The following is an 18,903-nucleotide window of genomic DNA, read 5'->3' as shown; positions in this document are numbered from 1 at the left end:
TGATCATCCATTTGGTAAACCTATTTTATGTATATCAAATGACATCCTCAAACAATGAAAAAGAAAGAACTCGCCTAATTTAGGATTTGGATATTGAAGATATTCTCTAACATGCATCACATCTTCATCGTTGAAATGAGATTGCAGTAAGAAGTGGAAGAAGAGGATGAAATAGTGGTGTTGCATAATTTGGTAGGTGTTTTCTAAGAATTAGATATTTTTTTCATGGGTTGTTAAGTTAGATATTAAAATTCGTTGACTACAACTTTTCCCTAGTGGTGTTGGCACTTCTCATCCTCTTCCTGTTGTGACGAAAATCAATTTTATTTTTACAGCCTTCAATGGTGGTGTGGGCATTTCTTGTCCTCTTCTTGCTATGACCAATCAAAACTTCTTCTTTTTTCCATTAAAATCTTTGAAGACAAATTTATTGGAATTTAGTATTGATGGGGGGGAGGGGGGGGGGGAATACGTACCTTGTACAATAGAGGATAATGTTCAACTTCATTTGGTCAAATTATTGTTTTATTTTTGATAAAGGTCAAATTATTACTTTCAATCTTAGAAATTAGGTTTTTAATAATTAAGAATGTCCAGGTTTTTTGTGGTTTTTTTTTTTTTTTTTTTTTTTTTTATATTTCCTTTGAAGGAAAAGTCATACATATCCTCAGTTTTATTTTTATTTTTTTTTGTGGTAGGATACAAAGTTTTATTGACAAGGTCAAAGAAAACAAAATATTAAAGTATGGGATCCCTTAAAGTATTTACAAGATCCGGATTACTATTCTTCTCAATTCCTATACAATTAGATGCCATCTCTGCGAATCTGCACCTACCTCATTCCCTTGGTATATTATTACAAAAATCTTGGGTGTCTTTTTAATCTCTTTCTTGAGATGGCTCAAAAAACAGATAAAACCCAATAAAAGGAATCGATAGTGGATTGAAAGTTTTGGATTGAGCTTGTGTAAATCAAATTTCTTATTGACATGAAACCGGACCAAATTGATATATGAAGAAATCGAAAAAACGATCGAAATTGGACCAACCATTGGCACCCTCTATTCATTTAATTTTTTAACATTTTCTTTGACTTATACAATCTTTTTTAGGACTGAGTTTTTCTTCAACTGCAGTATCCATTGACAAACTCAAGATCAAGTCTCGTCATACCTTCCAGCAAATGTGGCTGATTGGTTAGAAGTGCTATTGAAATCCCTTGGGATTTCTGATTCAATGCATCGGCTACCAGATTCATTTTCCCTAGATTAATAAGAAGGTGTTAACAATTAAAATAATTAATCGTATTAATGGACATATTTGATAAGACAAGAAAGAAAATCTCAATCACAGATGTCTCATCTCAAGCCCATAAAGAGTGAGGCATTCTATTTTAAGGTAAAATATCATTCAATCTCATCTCTAATCCATAAAGAGCTAGACATTCTACCCAAAGGTAAAGTATCATTTAGTCTTTATCTCTAGACCAAATAATGATTTACAATTTTGGGATTACCACAACGGTGAATGTACCAACAAATGGGGGGCATCTTAATATATGGAATGGTAAATGATTGAAGTTAGGTTATGAAATTTGGTCAAATGGCACATTTGAAAGGAGGAATGAACATAGAAGTTGTAGTGCGTTGAATCATCTTTCCATCAAAACTGTTGGCATTGACACTGTCTCCCATACACTCCCGACATACATGTGCAATTACATTCACCACCTTCACATCGAACTCAGGACCTCTGTGTCCTAAAACATGCTACCTTTACCAACTGAGCTAACCATATTGTGGTTGTCCACAAAATTAAGAGTTAGTGAATTGGAATTCTAATTTTATTACTAAAATACCCTTCTCTGGATGAAGAAATTCTCTCCCCACCGTGGGCTAAAAATAGAAAATGGGTCAAATTCAAATTTTTTGCTCTATCTCTAAAATCTTGAGTATGAGATATCCTTGTCAACTCAACCGTTGAAGATTGATTTGTTGTAAACTTTTGTGATTCTGGAGTTCTGACTTTAGATTTTGTTTTTGCTCATCTCCAAGTCAAAAGCATACGATAGACTTTGTTAACCCACCCACCCACCCACCCACTCCGTCGACAGAAGCCATGCATGCACGAGCATATATACTAATGGATCGTCGCAATATGGGTTTTAACCTAACAGCATTATTGTTGAAATGGATGGGCTTTGAACTTGGACGGTGGGCCAAACGGTAGCCCCACATCCCAACCCCCAAAATCTCATTCAGAAGTCAGAACCTGATTTCAAATGTGGAAATCATGTGCGCGATCTGTATCGTATCAATATTGATATTATCGATACCGATACCCATAACCCTAGTCTAACACTACCACATCAGCAATCATAGTCAAGATTAACTCACATCAGACCCGGGATTTGACTCTTTTCAGGGGTGTGCCGGACATCTTCTGGTGAGGCACTAGAGCTCTAGAGCTAACCACGTAGATGAGGTCCCATTTGGACGGCACAGATCAAGCTGGCACAGTTAAACGTGGTGCACATTCGATGGATTTCAAATCCTCTATATCTCTAAAGAATGGAATGTGATTTCAATTTTAAAATTGAAAGGACTCACCACCTACCAATTTCTGAATTTCTATACTAATTTATTTCTATTTTACTGAAATAAGGTGCAAAAATCAAACCAAACAATTTCTAAAAATAGAAATCATCCCAAAAAATTAAAATAGAAATCAAATCAAATCAAATCAGCCCTTGGAAGGGTTATTATACAGAAGATACTATTTTCTTCATGAAATATAAGAACCAGACATCGATAAGAGTTTAGAAATGCATGCAGAAACATAGATAGCTACATTTACACTTGACTTGGCAACCGAAGGAACAATAAGCAGAATTAACAAACCAAATTGCAAATTAACCAGGTAATTAGTCGATGCCATTTATTTAATTAGAATACTTAATCAGAGCTTGAGGCCATAACCATGAAACTTCTCTTCTGTGATCTGGTCCAATCGTTCAATCATCTCAGATGTCAAATAGTTTTTCCAGTCCCCAACCTGACCTTTCCTAAAGAAAGCCTCATGTCCAAGAGAAGACCCTGCAACTTTTCCAGTCTTGTTCACCTCAAGATTACTCAGTTTCTCAAAGCTGCACAACCTCAAGATCTCATCAACCAACCCTTCTTCTTCAGAGCTGAGAGGGCATCCCACAAACTGAGCTACCCTTTTCAACTCAACACCTGGGTTTTCTTTTAACTCTTCATACTTGATGAACAACACATGTTGAGGCCTTTCCAGGCTAGCTTTCCAGTACCCCAACACATGTTCCCAGAAAGGCCCAAAAAAGCAAACCCCCTTGCAGAACCTCTCAAATACTTCCATGGCAGTCATAGGTGGTTTTGAGAGCCCATCTCTCATCTTGTTTATAAATTGCCACATGGACACAAACACATCTTTCGGGTTCCGGCAAAGATAAACTATCCGGCAGCCGGAATCGATCATACTCTGTGGCAGCGACGTGTAAGGTATGTGAGTTGCCAAAAGCCTGGGAGAAGGAATTATTTCAAGGTCAGGGATTCGATAGTTGTAAAGAACTAGCTCTAGAAATGGCACCAGACCATGGGGGTTCTCGGAAAGCAAGGGATGGTTGTTCATGTTCATCGGATACCTACTTCGGTTAATAGTGATAAAGAGAAGGGCTTTGATCCATGTAGCACCTGATTTGGGGTTGGTTGCAAGGATTATGTCGCTAGAACGAGCCTTGAAGTGGTCCTGGATTGCAAGTACTGCTTCACAATGTCTATCTGCATACCAGAAGCCTTGGAAATTGCACATATAATTCTCAAATGAGTAACTTTCTTGCTGACCTCTTGGAAGGCTTGAAACCTGGTTTTTATACCTCTGGAATTTTTTCTCATCTTCTTCCTCCTCTTCTCTGGTTTTGTTTTCAAAACAAATTCTAAAGGAAGTATAGTCCATCATTGTTGGAAGAAAATTAAGGTTTTCAATTTTGAAATTGAAGGGTTGTTGGGTTTTTATATTCAGGCCTGGACTGAAGAGAATTTACAGGTGCATATGGGATAGGGATTGGGCTTCCCTGCAAGCAGCTTGCATCCTAAATTGAAGCGTGAGATGTGCTCTGCTCACACATTCGATCGAGTTTCCAAGGAATAGGGATTGAGGCCTCTATGCAGGCCTGCACCAGAAACTGAAGCATGAGATATGCAATTTCCAGGGATAGGGATGGGCCTCCATGGGGGTCTGCCCCCAAAATTGAAGCATGAGATGTGCTCACAATCACAAGTTGAGGAAACCATGAACCTATTGTGAGAAATATCAATATAGGAGTCTTGGAAGGCTTGCAGCTTACCTCTAACCTCATGAGATTGATTATTAGATTTTGTGGATAGTTGTAAATCGTCTAACTCAATTCCTAAGGTTTCGCTCCATCTAAACATGATAGTTGGGTAGTTTCGAACGCAATCTTACCAATTGAGTCTAAAATAGAATTCCTTTCAAAGTTTTTCCTTATCCACCTTCAATCTACTTCAAGGTCCCCAATATTTCAATTAGCAGACCAACATTTACATAGAAACCCTCCCTAGATTTGCAAAGAGAAGGACAAGGGAAGAATAAATATTGAATATCCTCCGGTTCATTCTAACAAAACAACAAAGGGATGGAAAACCAAATTTTAAGTGGAAATGTACCTAGATAATTTGGACATAGAGGATGATTAGAGATTAATTGACAGATGCAAACCCAAATTTTATGTGGCATTTATAAATTACCCATGTGGGATCAAAAAAATATTTTTTATGGCAAAGGGCTTCCAATTACCCACCTTAATTATTTTCACAAGAAGCCCTTGGGCAGTTAAAAGGGAAATATTCATTATTATTATTTTTGGTAAAGAGGAGTTTTACTGATTATACGTGTGTGTACAAGCAGTGGCTTTAGAGAAACAAACTTGTCGAAGCCAAGGAGTGGATTGTAGCCAATCTATCCTACACACAACAGATAGGGCCTTCCTAGCCAGGACATCTGCAATAGAATTCAGAGCCCCTGGAATACAAGTAAATAATACACTTTGAAAATAAGAACATAGAACTTTCACCGACTTTGATTACAGTAAGCTATTTTATATTTTAATAATAACTAATGGGGAAAGTTTTCATACATGACTGTGTAAGCCATGTATGTGAGAGGGTGGGAGTTTCAAGGCATTAAATAATGGATGTAGGTTTATGACTTTTCCAACTCTTTGCGAGAGGGAACACGATCATACATGCTTACATGACCATGTATGAATACTTCCCCTATAACTAATTATAATATAGTAGTCTTCAATTCCCATTTCTCCTAAATATAGAAGATTTGTACAAATCCAATGAAAATTTGTACAAAAAACAAAGAGACAAGGAAAATATAAAAATCATAATTAACTGAGAAAAGAACCGTCAAAGGTAGTGTGGCCTTTACATCCAGTCACAAAGGGACTGGAAAAGATCGCCCCTCCTATAAATTGGAGAATTCCACCCCTATTGATGCTATTATGCACGCTCTCATTAGCCCCACATGCTGACCCAGAGTCCACGCTACCTTTCTATAACCTTCTCCCTTATTAGTTAAAACATATTACCAGGTTTTAAGTTATAATGGGTTGGAGAGAAGCACTTGGTTTACCAAGTTGTCAAAATGGTCGTGGGAAGACCCACCAGGAGCTATTGCGTCCTCCGCTCTCTTCTTCCATTCCATGGTCGTTGCCCTCCTCTCCTTTCCCTTTTCTCCCACCATCATTTCCCTCACAAGCCTCTCAACGTCTTCCCTTTTCATGTCGTCGTTGATCTCGTCGCCAATGGACTTAACTCCTCTCAGGTTCCCTGCCCGGTCAAGTTCGTAGGTTCCCTTCATAGGGGACCGAAAATGATGACCTCACCCCCTGCCTTAACACACTACCAGGGTGGGGTGAGGTCGTCATTTCTGCCCTCCCAATGAGAGGAATCTACGAACTTGACCGGACAAGGAACCTGAGAGGAGAAAAATTCATCGCGGATCCCCCAATGAACACACGAATACCGGCAGTTTGTCACCTGCTCAGCGAAGAGCGGCCAACACAACACAGGCACTCCCACTGGATATACTCTCTAGTGTGGAGTTCCAACCACTATGCGTCAAGAAACCACCCACGGCTGGGTGAATTGAGCACTTCCTCAGTTCCTCCAGTGGACACCAACTCGCCAGAATGCCTCTCTCTTTGGTCCGAGTCACAAACTCAGGAGGCAACACGGCCGAGTCCCTCACCACCAGATCGGGTCCTATGAAATGGGGAAAGTGCATGTAGGCCAAGAAGCCGCGGGCGCTGGTAGTCCAGATAATACTTCAGGGACTCCAATTTCCTCAGCAGCTTCAAGAGTGAATGTCATGATACCATCAGAGACAATGCAAGTGACCGAAGGGATTTCGGGTATGGTGTTGAGTTTGGAGAGGAGGTTGCGGAAGGGGACGAAGCAGGTGTTGCTGGTGGATTGACAAAGGGAAGAGATGTGGGTGGCGTCCATGTTCGAAGGTGGGAGACCATCTGGGATTGTGTGGAATTGGAAGTCGGGTAAGCCCTTGAGAGAATCGGTACCCTTGGACTTGAGTAAGCGTTTGTGATTTGAATGCAACGTTTCACAATACGAACTTGATAAGGATAAGGGACCGATGATATGGCAATAGAAAGGGAGAGTCTAGAAGAGAGAGAGAGAGAGAGAGAGAGAGAGAGAGAGAGTTAATCCAAGCCAAAGAAGCTCAAACTGAGCTTTGCCCCAGCAGGGGTAAGACGGTACATTTTGCTTTGCTTGTGTGTGAGGCACACACGACAGTAGGGGAAGGCGGAAGTAAAGCAGTTGAATTGAGTGTCTTTGTTATCCAGAAGCAGATCATTGTAGACTCATTTTTATAGATCAGATTAGAAGAACTTTTAGGGTTAATTTAGGGTTAGACGTAAAATAATCTGCCGCTATCTATTTGGTTATTTTAATATCAGTAGCTTCGGGCATTAATTCAGATTAAATTATCTCACTATATTTCCCTTGTTGATCTGAGAGAAGACATCCGAGATAGAACTTACGAATTAATAGAAGACTCAGAGGCCGAAGGTAAAAACCAAAAGATCTTCTACAAATATGATATGAGAAAGATTCCTACTAAATCCTACATTACTGCCCAAAAAAAAATCCTATATTTATTAAAGAGAGTAATTAACCAGTCCTCAATGCCCATGGTTTTAGTGCACGGTATGGGAACAGGTATCAGTCAACTTGGAAACTGATACAATATCAGATCGGTATCGCCAAGGATCGATCATATCGGACAAATTTGCCCTTGATGCTCCTTTAAAAATAGATTTTTTTACCGATTAACCACTTGTACGTACCATGTCACCGATACGATATTGAGATCGGTAAGGTGCAAAACCGATACGAATCACCCGACACAGGCAATCTGATACTGATACTTAGAACCATATCTATTCCTAACTATCCAAAAAAAAAAACCTTGTCCTTCACCATTTTGTGAATGAGCCTATAGAAGGTTGAGTATCCCCTCCAACGCACCAGTGAGTGTAGTGTGCATCGGACGTCTGGAGCTGTTCGGCATGCACATGTTGCACTCATTGGCGCACTGGAGGGGATTTTCATCTACTGCCAAAGTAAACAAATATGACAACTACAGCTACAATAGGATCAGGTTGAGCCGGGCCTTTTGAAATGCCTGTCCAACCTTGAGTCCACTTAGTTGGGCCCCGATCCAACCCTTACTCAGGGCTAGAAAAACCCAACCAGGGGGGGAGGGAGTGAGATGCATGGACTGAGTAGGCTGGAAAGAAGAAGAAGAAAGAAAGAAAGAAAGAAATAAACAAAGAAAAAATACGAAAATTTTGCACTGGTTGATGTTTTGACATCTCGAATCAAGGTGGCTCTACTGGAAGAAGAAGAAAGAAAGAAGAGGAAGACCAAGAAGAAGAAAAAAAAAGGATGAATAAGAATAAGAACAAAAAACAGAAAGAAGAAGATGGTATCGGGTTGGGCCAGGCCGGGATCAGCCTATGGCCTCAAACCTAGTCTGGCAGTCTAACCTGATCCTGACTCGGGGCCAATAATTCCCAATCTTGACTCACCCTCAGGGCCAGGGTATCTCAACCCAAGACCCTATTTCGGCTTAGGGCGAGCTAGGGTGGGCTTGGGCCGTCATGGCCAAACTTGAACCCTAATGACAACAATGGATCATCTTGACAAATTTCAACCTTGCAATTTGAGTATCTAGAAGAAGTACCATTCAATAATATAGAAAAAATTGTCGTAGATATACAACAATGAATCCATTCACAATGGATCACCTCGACAAATTTCAACCTTCCTATAAGAAAACACACATGTTGAGCTGTGGTTTGACCTATCAATATATAGTCCATTCGTCGATTTTCAGCCAAGTGGTTCAGATTGAAATTGAACCAATTCGAGAATTTTACAAAAACACAAAAAAAAAGCGAACCAATAAGGAATTGGATCTTTATCTCCTCCAGTTCCCCCAGTGCCTGTAATATAAGGGGTGCAATGACCACCCTACTCCTGCCCAAACACTCTGCTTGGGTGGGATCCACCCCTTATATTACAGGCACTGGGGAAACTGGGCCGGGCAAGGAACTGGAGGAGATAATTTTCAATAAGAAGTTTGGTTCGATTGCTCTTTTTCTTTCGGCTTCCATTTTGGCATCATTACGAGAGGGTGCTCCAAAGAATGCATGGACATACAAGGGTGGGTATGCCATTACACAGGAGACCATGATCTAGTTTGAGTTTGGACTTTGACACGGTAAAAAATGTCACATCATTGTTCTATATAGCAAGACTTAGTGCACCCGTTAAGAGATGGATCTTTATCTCGTCCAGTTCCCTACCTGACCCTATTCCCCAGTCCCTCTAACAAGAGGGGGCATATTGACCACCCTACCCTTGCCTAGGGGGGTCCACCTGCCCTTATTAGAGGGATTGGGGAACTTGGCCGGGCAAGGAATTGAAGGAGATAATTTTTCATATAGAGATTGGAAAAATTACACGGACCTCCCTTGAGTTTTGTCTTAAATATATGTACAACCCTGTATTTTCAAAATGGGCTCATGTTCTTTGTGCCGAAGCATAAGCTGCGCCCAGACACATGGGCCTACCACTCAGGGGGGTAGGGTGGTCATTGCGCCCTCCCTCATGTGTCTAGGCACAGCCTGCACCCCCGGCACAGAGAACATTCTCCCTATCAAAATATACAGTCAATCCCATTTGACTAACACTGTTAACAGAAAAAAAGCAAATTACTAATTTAACCTTTCACCCCTGCAACCCAGCCATACCCCAAACCCTGATCTTCATCCCAATCCACCGCCCCATCCCCACCCCTGCAACCCAACCCCAGTACCCCACCTCCAAACCCCTGTTCTTCGTCCCAATCCACCGCTCCACCTCCACCCATGCAACCCAACCCCACCGCCAACCCCTGTCGATGATAAATCATTCCTTTCCAGTCGCGACCGGCCAAATTTGTATATGTCATCGCCCAACATCAAGCCGGCCGCAGCCCCGGAAAGCACCGCGCCACCCACACCAACAGAGAGGAATTTATATGGTACGTCAAAGAACGTAGGAACTGGATTCGGTTCGATTTTGTTCCTGTTCAGGTGGAAGGAAAGCAAAATTAAATCCAACCTCTCCTTTCTCTTCCTCTATTGATCCTACATTTTCAAAATTTCAACGCTTCCTGCACTGTACTCTTTTTCCTGCTTTTTAATTCAATCTAATTCTTCGTCTCTGTTTCTTTCGTAATTCTAGCTCCGATATCGACACCTCCGTTGTCGACTTACAGTCACTATCCAATCCCCATTTCTCTTTCCCTGACCCTTCATCATAGTCTACCGAGATCCTCCATGGCTTCTCTAACCAACCAAACGGCCATCTTCAATTCTCAATCGAAACCGAACTATGCTCCTATGGTGATCAAACCACCATTAATAATCTCTTATCTTGTTCACTTCCCAGCAAAAAATTGAATCACTTGTAGCTAGAGCCCACGACCCAGGTTCAGTCTGTACCTATTGTTACGAAAACAACGCCCAAAATGGCGATTTGCAGAAAGAAAAATGAAAATAGAGAGAGAGCATACAACGCACAACACAGAGATTTACGTGGTTCACCTCCAAAATGGAAGCTACGTCCACAGCTAAGCAGTAGAACAGGTTTCACTATTTCTCTAAAATGTTACAAACCCTTGTAATCCTATCTCAAAGAGATAAGAACAATATAGAAGAAAACTCTAACCCCAGAAAGTACACAACTGCCCCTAGCCCAAAAAGGCCAAAAAAACCTGGGTCAGACCAAAACATAACACATGGCTCAAAAGTACTCATTTCGAAGATCTCGACGAGTCCTACACAACTCAACCCCACCATTTTTTGGCGTTCCGAGATTGTTTCGAGGCCGAAATGGCCCTCCGAAGATCTCAACCACACTTTCTGGGTCAAATCAGGCTTCACCAACAACACCTATCCAAGCTAATTGTTCTGAAGATGGGCTCACATGTTCATCTGTTTTGGAATCTGACACATTTGGGTTGATATCAGAAGATCGTTATGTGAAACCTTCTCATAGTTCTTCAGTTCCTCCCAGCAGTTAAGTGGTAAAAGTGCTCAAAAGGTCTCAGCTTCAGTGTTTTAGAGTTGCAGACTTGCAGGTCGAAAGGCTCGCCGTCCTAAGAGTGGATCTTTATCCTCTTAGGTTCCTTGTCCGGTACAGTTCGTCTGGTTCCTCTCATAGGGGGCAGAAATGACCACCTTACTCCCTGCCCGAAAACACACTACTCGGGTGGGATCCACACACACCCCCTCCCTTCTCTTATTAGAGGCACAAGAGAACTCTACTAGGCTGAGAACCTGAGAGGATAATTTTTCCCTTAGAGTAAACCCCTAATTGTTCGCCCTATTTTGTTTTGCGGTCATAGGCAGTTTGATAAGCTTACATCGTAATAAGGTAGTTTGGCCTTTAACATTTCGGGAAAACAATATGTCAGCAACCAAGGAGATGCCTTAATGGGGTGTGACGGAATGGATTGACGTATTACAAATTCTAGAAATATGATTCTCTCACGTGTAGGTAAGTTATTTTTGCAATACGCAACACTCTTTTGGTTAGTTTAGTAAATTAAACTATTTGGTGGTTATTTTTGTAGGATGAAACTTAATTTTGGCTAGCTCATAGTTTTTTGGACCAGGATTCTCTGCAGTACCGGCGGAGCGGTAGTGCACATCTGACGGCACAGCAAAGGCCAGGTGGCACACATGGCACACATGGCACACATGGCCTCTGCTGTGCCGTCGAATGTGCACTACCGCCCCGCCAGTATTGCAGAGGATTTCAATCCTAGTTTTCCCTCCCCCCGCCCCTTCCATTTAAGCTTTTATTAGTCATAATTTATGTTTCGATATCAAGAAAAGATTAAAAAAAAAAAAAATTTCAAAAATTTTGAATTTGAGAAGAAAGATATATAGACACATTAATCAATCATTGTGTCATCATGAATTTTGTCTTATTATGTTTTTTTTCTTTTATTTTTCCCTTTTCTTAGCTTCCAAACATAGCCTAAGTAACCATGAATTGGGCTCTCCTCCAACTGTGGTGGGAGTTGGAGGATCCAGCCCAACAAAAACAGGGGTGTTTGGGTCATTCATATGCGGGTCCTCCTATGAAACCCCCCCCCCCCCCCGCGTTTTTGCTGGGCTGGAGGAGAGCCAGGTCCAGTTATCGCAGGTTCTACCCAAAAAAAAAAAAAAACCAGAGCAACTACAGGCATAAAGAAAAAAAAAACGATGGATGGATGGATGGACAAAACTTAAAAGTGTTATACAGTAGATTCTATTTTCTTCATGAAAGTATAATCAAACATCACTGAGAATTTAGAAATATCGCAATATATGGATAGTTACCGGAGCACAACATTTGTACAGAAAACCACAATACAAGTTTGGAACCCAATTGACTTGGCAACCTAAGGAATTGAACTAGCAGAATTAACTAACAAACCAAACTGCAACCAAGGTAAACAATGTCATCATCTCTTTAATTAGAATACGCATCAGAGCTTGAGGCCATAACCATGGAACTTTTCTTCTGTGATCTTGTCCAATCGTTCGACCATATCAGATGTCAAATAATTTTCCCAGTCTCCAGTCTTACCTTTCCTAAAGAAATTATCATATCCAAATTGACCCCCTGGATAACCCCCTGGAAGTTTTCCAGTCTTGTTGATTTCAAGATTACTCATTTTCTCAAAGCTACACAACCTCAATATCTCATCCACCAAACCTTCCTTTTCTTCTTCAGAAGTGAAAGGGCATCCCACAAACTGAGCTATCCTTTTCAAATGAACAACTGGGTCTGCTTGTAACTCCTCATACTTGAGGAACAACACATGTTGAGGCCTTTCCAGACTCGCTTTCCAGTACCCCAACACACTATCCCAAAAAGGCCCAAAATGGGAAACCCCTTGGCAGAACCTCTCAAATGCTTCCATCGCATCAATAGGTGGCTTTGAAGCCCTATCTCTCATCTTGTTTTTAAAATGCCACATGGATACAAACACATCTTTGGGGTTTCTGCAAATATAAACTATAGGGCAGCCAGAATCGATCATGCTCTGTGGCAGAGAAGTGTAAGAAATGTGAGTTCCAAAGAACCTGGGAGAGGGAAGGATTTCAAGGTCAGGGATTCGATTGTTGTAAAGGGTTATCTCTAGAAATGGGGCCAGAATATGAGGGGTCTCAAAGAGTAAGGGATGGTTGTCCATGGGAAACTTACCGCGAGTAACAGTGGCGAAGATAAGGGCTTTGATCCAAGTAGTACCTGATTTGGGGTTGCTTGCAATGATAATGTCGGTAGAATGAGCCTTGAAATGCTCTTGCACTGCAAGTACTCCTTGGCAATGTACATCTGCATACCAGAAGCCTTGGTAATTGCAGATAAATTTTTCAAATGCTGTACTTTCCTCTTTTGGAAGGTTTGAAACGATTTCTTTGTATCTCTGGAAGGTAATCTCATTTTCTTCCTCTTCTTCTCTGGTTTTGCTCACAAGCAAATTTCTACATGAAGTATAGTCTGCCATTGTTAGTGTCAGATTGGTTTCAGTTTTTGTGTAAGGGTACTACTGTGTCGCTAAATGGTTGTCGTTGAGTTCAATTTATAGGCCTGGAGTACTCATGAAGAGACTTGATTTGCAGGTGTATAAGGGATAGGGAATCAGGGCTTCCCACATTTATTTATCTGCTGGCCTGTACCTCCCTGTACCTCTAATATGAAGCGTGAGATGTGCTCCCGCACATTCGAGTTAATTTCTCATTGAGGCCTGCACTCAAGCATGAGATATGCAGTTAATTAATTGCCAAAGATATTGATTGGGGCCTCCATACACCCTAGGTTTTTTTTTTTTTTTTTGTGGGAATTGGGTGTTTTATATATATATATATTTTGTATAGAAGGGGAGGGAAGGGGAAGGGAGGGGAGGGGAGGGAAAGGAGGGGGTGAGGTACCAGCCAAGAGACTCAAACTCAAGACTTCCTGGTGAGCACGGGCATGTAGCGCACCACGACTCACCAACTGAGCTAGGCAGTTGTTGGTCCTAGGTTTTTTTTTTTTTTTTTTTTTTTTTCTCGAAGAAGCGTGAGAAATGCTCACAGGTTCTAGTTTCAAATTTGAATGCGACGTTTCACAAGAGGAACTGGAAACGAACTGGATAAGGATAAGATTGGAAGAATTTAGGGTTGAAGATTTAGTGGGCCCAAGATAAAACCATAAGATCTTCTACAAATATTATATGAGAAATATTCCAATATTTATTTATTAAAGTGAGTAATTAACCTGTACTCCAATACTCCATGACTCAGTCGCGCTCTTTTTTGGTGTTTTATTTTAGTTGTATTGTTTTTTAATTGAGCCTTCTCCCTTTGTTGGTTTGGTGGGGTGGGTTTTTTATTTTGTTTGGGGAATGGTCCTTATTCCATAGCATGAGTTGAGACCTTCCCCTTTGACCTTTGTAAACAGATAGGATTCGGTTCGGATACGGATCGGATGTGATCGGATTTAGATATTCTCTGGCCGAATACGAATACCTTTAAACGGATTTGGATAGATTCGGATGCGAATCGAATTCGGATTTTTGACCATCCATTTACATCTCTGCCTTGTGTAACCCGGACTTTCCTCCCCCTAGCAGATACAATTCACTCGTATATCCATCTCTTAGATCAAGATTTTCTTTTCCTCATATTTTAGACCATGTTGAATCTTAAAAAACCTCAAGATCATTATTTACTTAATTTTTTATTATTAAGTATTTGGATTTTTTTTTCGATGGAGTTTTATTGGAGTATTCGAATTTTTTTCCGGATATCTCCACACTATACGAATGTGGATCGAATACGGATTTTCGATTATCCATTTACACCCCTAAATTCTCACGACATAATAGAATATTATTAGAGATACTTCTCCCATTAATGAATGCAAACTGATTGGGACTAACAAGAGAATCTACAATGCCCTTTAAATACATTACCAAAATCTAAGCTATGAATTTGTAGACCAAGTTACAAAGAGCTATTGGCCTAAATATTTGAAGGAAAATACGCGATTAGACTTTTGGATAAGACATAAAAAAAGTGGAACTCACCTCTTTAATTTGATGAGGGAACTCTAAGAAACTTGTGATAGCTTTGTAGCTTCCTCACCAACATTTTCCCAATCCTTTTAAAAAAAATACCATTGGGAAATCATTCGGAGTCAGAGCCTTCAGAGCTTGTGCGAAAAACAGCTCCCTTAACTTTCTCATCTAAGAGAATAACCAATAAAAAAAATTCCCCCTATAATTTCGAACAAATTTATTATAAATATCTGAAGAAACGGAAGACAAATATGGAATCGTATTTGGCTAGAAAATATTCTTGAAATACTTCTTAGTTTTAAATTGATTGCATTCACTTCTTATACGAGAGTACCATCATCCCGTTGGATTCTATGTATAACAGTGGTGTTGAACCTTGCTTACATCAAGTTACAAAAATAAGAAGTATTTGAACCTCTAGTTGAAGCCATTTCACCCTTAATTTCTGCTTATAAATACTCTCTTTTCCTTGAAGAAAAGAAAATAAATGAACTGATACTTGAAAATATAATCGAATTTATAATACTTAAAAATAGAATGTTCTAACTGAAAACGAAAATTCAACTGTTTTTTCTAAGGAAAGATTAAGAATGTTGAAAGAAGTTCAAAAATTTCTTAAAAAAAAATGAAGGAAACTGCAGGAATCAAGGATTCAAGAAGGGAAAAAAAACTCTCAAACTATAGCGCTGAGATTTGATTATTATTGTCAAAAAAAAATTTGTATTTGATTACCAAGGTTTCTAATGGATTATTCAAATTGATAGTAGTTGATCGTGCGAACCTCATCCCAATTTAAAAAATACCTTGTTTTCAAAAATTTAGAACTAAAAATTTTGCTCTTATCAGTTACTCGGCTCTAGCATTCGTGAGCAAAGTGCTAGTAAGTTTGGTTCAAATCAACGGCAACGGGTCATGCAGGTCCTCATCCCAATCCACGATATCGTCGAGTGGTACAAGCCCCGGGATCCGACTCCTTTATTTCCACCTGTCCGGTAATGTCGTGCGCCATTGAGGAGCGACGAAACAGTTTCATGTGAAAAGAGAAATCCACTATTCTCATAGTACACCATTACATGGGATAGTCTAAGATTGAGTTTGAGTTTGAAATTTGACATTTGAACAATCCAGACTATTTTCTGGATGTCCATATGGTCATAATTGTTAGATCACCATTCCATGTGGCAAAACTTTGTGCACAAATGGACAGATTCCATCTAAACATGATCTTGAAAACCTTATGCCTATATATTATACGGGAAAGATTCTCTGAGACAAGTGGAATAGGATTAAGGGTGTCAAAACCTAACCCGATCGTTAAGACCGATCGAAACAAACCGAAAAAACCCGAGAGCGAACCAAACCGATCCTTATTGGATTGGTTTTGGACTGGGGTATGACGGGACTGGCTAAAAACCGGACCGCACAGGACCAACCGATAACAAATCGAACCGAATGAAACCGATAAGAAGATAATGAGTATAAGGTTATGAATCATTGAATTGATTTCAATATTAGTGAGCAAATTTATGGTTGTAAGATAAATTGTTACAAATCAATGAGTATGAGGTTATGAAAATAGGGAAATTGATTTGTAACAATGCTTGTTCCATTGATCTCCTTTTTAAGTGTGGGGCCAATGAATTATTTTATGTAATTGAAAAGAGAAAGAGAAGAAAATAGGCACAAATCGAACTCAACTTGTTTAAAAAAACCCGGTACTGAACCGAATCCAAATCGATATCAATCCGTTATCATAAATCAAAATCGACACGAAACCAAACCGCATCGAAACCGAAAAGTTCTTATTGGATTGGTCTTGATTTCTCTAAAAATCACACGGAAATCAAAAAACCCGAACCAACCCATTGACACCTCTAAATAGGATATTGCACTATTAAGGAGCAACGAAACAGTTTTGTACATGACAAGAAAAGCCATTTCATGTGAAGAGAGAAATAAAAAGAGAGGGTGCAATTGTACCCTCAACAGTCAGCTCAGGGAACATTTTCCATATTATATCCAATAGCAAGAAATTAAGATTTTTTATTTTTCAAAATAGGAATAACAAACAATAAAGAGAATATGAGTACATCTTGCGCAGGTAGCCAAAGATGGGCTGGTTAAAACACAATCAACATGGGCTGGGTACCTTATTAAAAAAAAAAGATTTTATTTTCTTCATAAAGTTACAATCAAACATTGATGAGACATTGATGAGAATCTAGACATTTATTCAAGAATCAAAATCAAATAACCAGGTGAACCGATGTTATCTCTTTATATATAATTAATACTTATCAGAGCTTGAGGTCATAGCCATGAAACTTCTGTTCTGTGATCTTGTCCAATCGCTCAATCATCTCAGATGTGAAATAGTTATCCCAGTCCCCAACCTTACCTTTCCTAAAGAAAGCCTCATTTTTAAATTTACCCATTGGGGCTTCTCCAGTCTTGTTCACTTCAAGACTACTCAAATTCTCAAAGCTACACAGCCTCAAGATCTCATCAACCAACCCTTCCTTTTCTTCTTCAGAGGTGAAAGGGTAACCCACAAACTGAGCTACCCTTTTCAACTGAACAACTGGGTCTGCTTTTAATTCTTCATACTTGATGAACAACACATTTTGAGGTCTTTCCAAACTAGCTGTCCAGTATCCCAACACATGATCCCAGAAAGGCCCAAAATGGGTAACCCCATTGCAGAACCTCTCAAATGCTTCCATGATACTCAAAGGTATTTTTGAGAGCCTTTCTCTCATCTTGTTTTTAAAATGCCACATGGACACAAACACATCTTTCGGATTCCGGCAAAGATAAACAATCCGGCAGCCGGAATCAATCATGCTCTGTGGCAGCGAAGTATAAGATATGTGAGTTCCGAAGAGCCTGGGAGAAGGAAGGGTTTCAAGGTCAGGGATTCGATTGTTGTAAAGCCCTATCTCGAGAAATGGAACCAGAAAATGAGAGTTCTGGGAGAGTAAGGGATGGTTGTAAATTGGGTACTTACTGCGTGTAACAGTGGCGAAGAGAAGAGCTTTGATCCATGTAGCACCTGCTTTGGGGTTGGTTGCAAGGATTATGTCACTAGAACGAGCCTTGAAGTGGTCTTGAACTGCAAGTACTGCTTGGCAATGTTTATCTGCATACCAGAAGCTTTGGTAATTGCAGATATAATTCTCAAATCCCCAACCTTGCTCTTTTGGAAAGCTTGAAACCAGGTTTTGGTACCTCTGCCATAAGATACTCTCATTTTCTTCCTCTTCTTTGGTTTTGGTCACAAAGCAATTTCTAAAGGGATCTGTCATTGTTGCTGTTAGATTTTCAATTTTGTAAATTAAGGGTAAGCCCAACTGGTGGCTACAACCATCTAGGACTGGAAGGGTTTTATAATTTAGTCCTGGACTGAAGAGAATATATAGTAGCTAGGCATGTCCGAGGATATAGGGACTGGGACTTAATTCCTGCAGGCCTGTTTGGTTGGCATGAAATAGATAGAAAAAAATTGAAAAAAATTGAAAAAAATCAAATATTTTTGTTATTATAAGAGAATAATTGATTTATATGTTTATCTTTCTATAAATTCAAAAAATTATGATTTTTTTTTACTATTCATTTCTTGTCAACCAAAAATTATGATTATTGAAGCATGAGATGTGCTCAATTCTCGAACATTCGCGTTTCCAAGTATCGACTGGAGCCTCGATGCCGGCCTGCACCCTAACTCGCAAAGCATGAGATGTGCAGTGTCCAGGCTTGCACCATAAATTTAAGCATGAGTTGTACAGTTTCCATCCAAGGTTATGGAGTGCGCAGCCTTCATCTAGGAAGCGTGAAACGTCTTAAAATGCTGGTTGGTTTATAAGAATTGACGTGTGTAATTTTGTTCGGTCTTGATTTGGTACCTAATCGTTCCGACTATAATGAATTCCGATTAAAGCTAAGCCGATTGTTAAGAGAAAGGGTGCAAGTTTGGTTGGGCGAGCCCAAGCCCACCTGAGCCCACCTTGATTTCAATAGGGTTTGGGTTGTGCAGTTGTGCTAAGATTTGGATGGAGGAAATAAATAGAGAGAGTGCATACATTAATTTTATAGTGGTTCAGTATGGTCTCAAGATCGTTCTATATTCACCCTTCAAACTAGCAGTATTGATTCCACTAACATACT

At 39.9% G+C, this 18,903-nt stretch overlaps 2 protein-coding genes across 3 annotated transcripts; both read right to left on the bottom strand.

Moving 5' to 3' along the window:
• Positions 1-2,919: 2,919 nt before the first annotated feature.
• LOC122657778 (cytosolic sulfotransferase 8-like) lies at positions 2,920-13,207 on the bottom strand. 2 transcript variants are annotated; one of them, XM_043852579.1, is made up of 3 exons: positions 12,865-13,159; positions 6,920-6,929; positions 2,924-3,642 (listed from the first exon to the last, which is right to left on the bottom strand). In XM_043852579.1, the coding sequence occupies exons 1-3, from the start codon at positions 13,119-13,121 to the stop codon at positions 2,959-2,961; spliced, it is 951 nt and encodes a 316-aa protein (XP_043708514.1). In that variant the 5' UTR covers positions 13,122-13,159; the 3' UTR covers positions 2,924-2,958. The 2 variants fall into 2 exon arrangements, with proteins under 2 accessions (XP_043708507.1, XP_043708514.1); XM_043852572.1 differs by lacking the exon at positions 6,920-6,929 and having other exon boundaries at positions 2,920-3,179; positions 12,390-13,207.
• A 3,803-nt stretch (positions 13,208-17,010) lies between these two features.
• Positions 17,011-18,044, bottom strand: LOC122648525 (cytosolic sulfotransferase 5-like). Its single transcript, XM_043841735.1, has one exon. The coding sequence runs from the start codon at positions 18,042-18,044 to the stop codon at positions 17,037-17,039; it is 1,008 nt and encodes a 335-aa protein (XP_043697670.1). The 3' UTR covers positions 17,011-17,036.
• Between the last annotated feature and the right edge of the window lie 859 nt (positions 18,045-18,903).

Source organism: Telopea speciosissima, chromosome 1, assembly GCF_018873765.1.
Source record: "Telopea speciosissima isolate NSW1024214 ecotype Mountain lineage chromosome 1, Tspe_v1, whole genome shotgun sequence".
Lineage (NCBI taxonomy): Eukaryota > Viridiplantae > Streptophyta > Magnoliopsida > Proteales > Proteaceae > Telopea > Telopea speciosissima.
This window is presented reverse-complemented; position numbering and strand designations above follow the sequence as displayed.

Excerpts from the sequence above, each read along its gene's own strand:
- LOC122657778 (XM_043852572.1), bottom strand. The coding sequence starts at position 13,185 with ATGGCAGACTATACTTCATGTAGAAATTTGCTTGTGAGCAAAACCAGA. Across the intron at positions 3,180-12,389 it reads TTCTGAAGAAGAAAAGGAAG|AAGGGTTGGTTGATGAGATC; the intron begins GTTTGGTGGATG and ends GCTCTGAAGAAG.
- LOC122648525 (XM_043841735.1), bottom strand. The coding sequence starts at position 18,044 with ATGACAGATCCCTTTAGAAATTGCTTTGTGACCAAAACCAAAGAAGAG.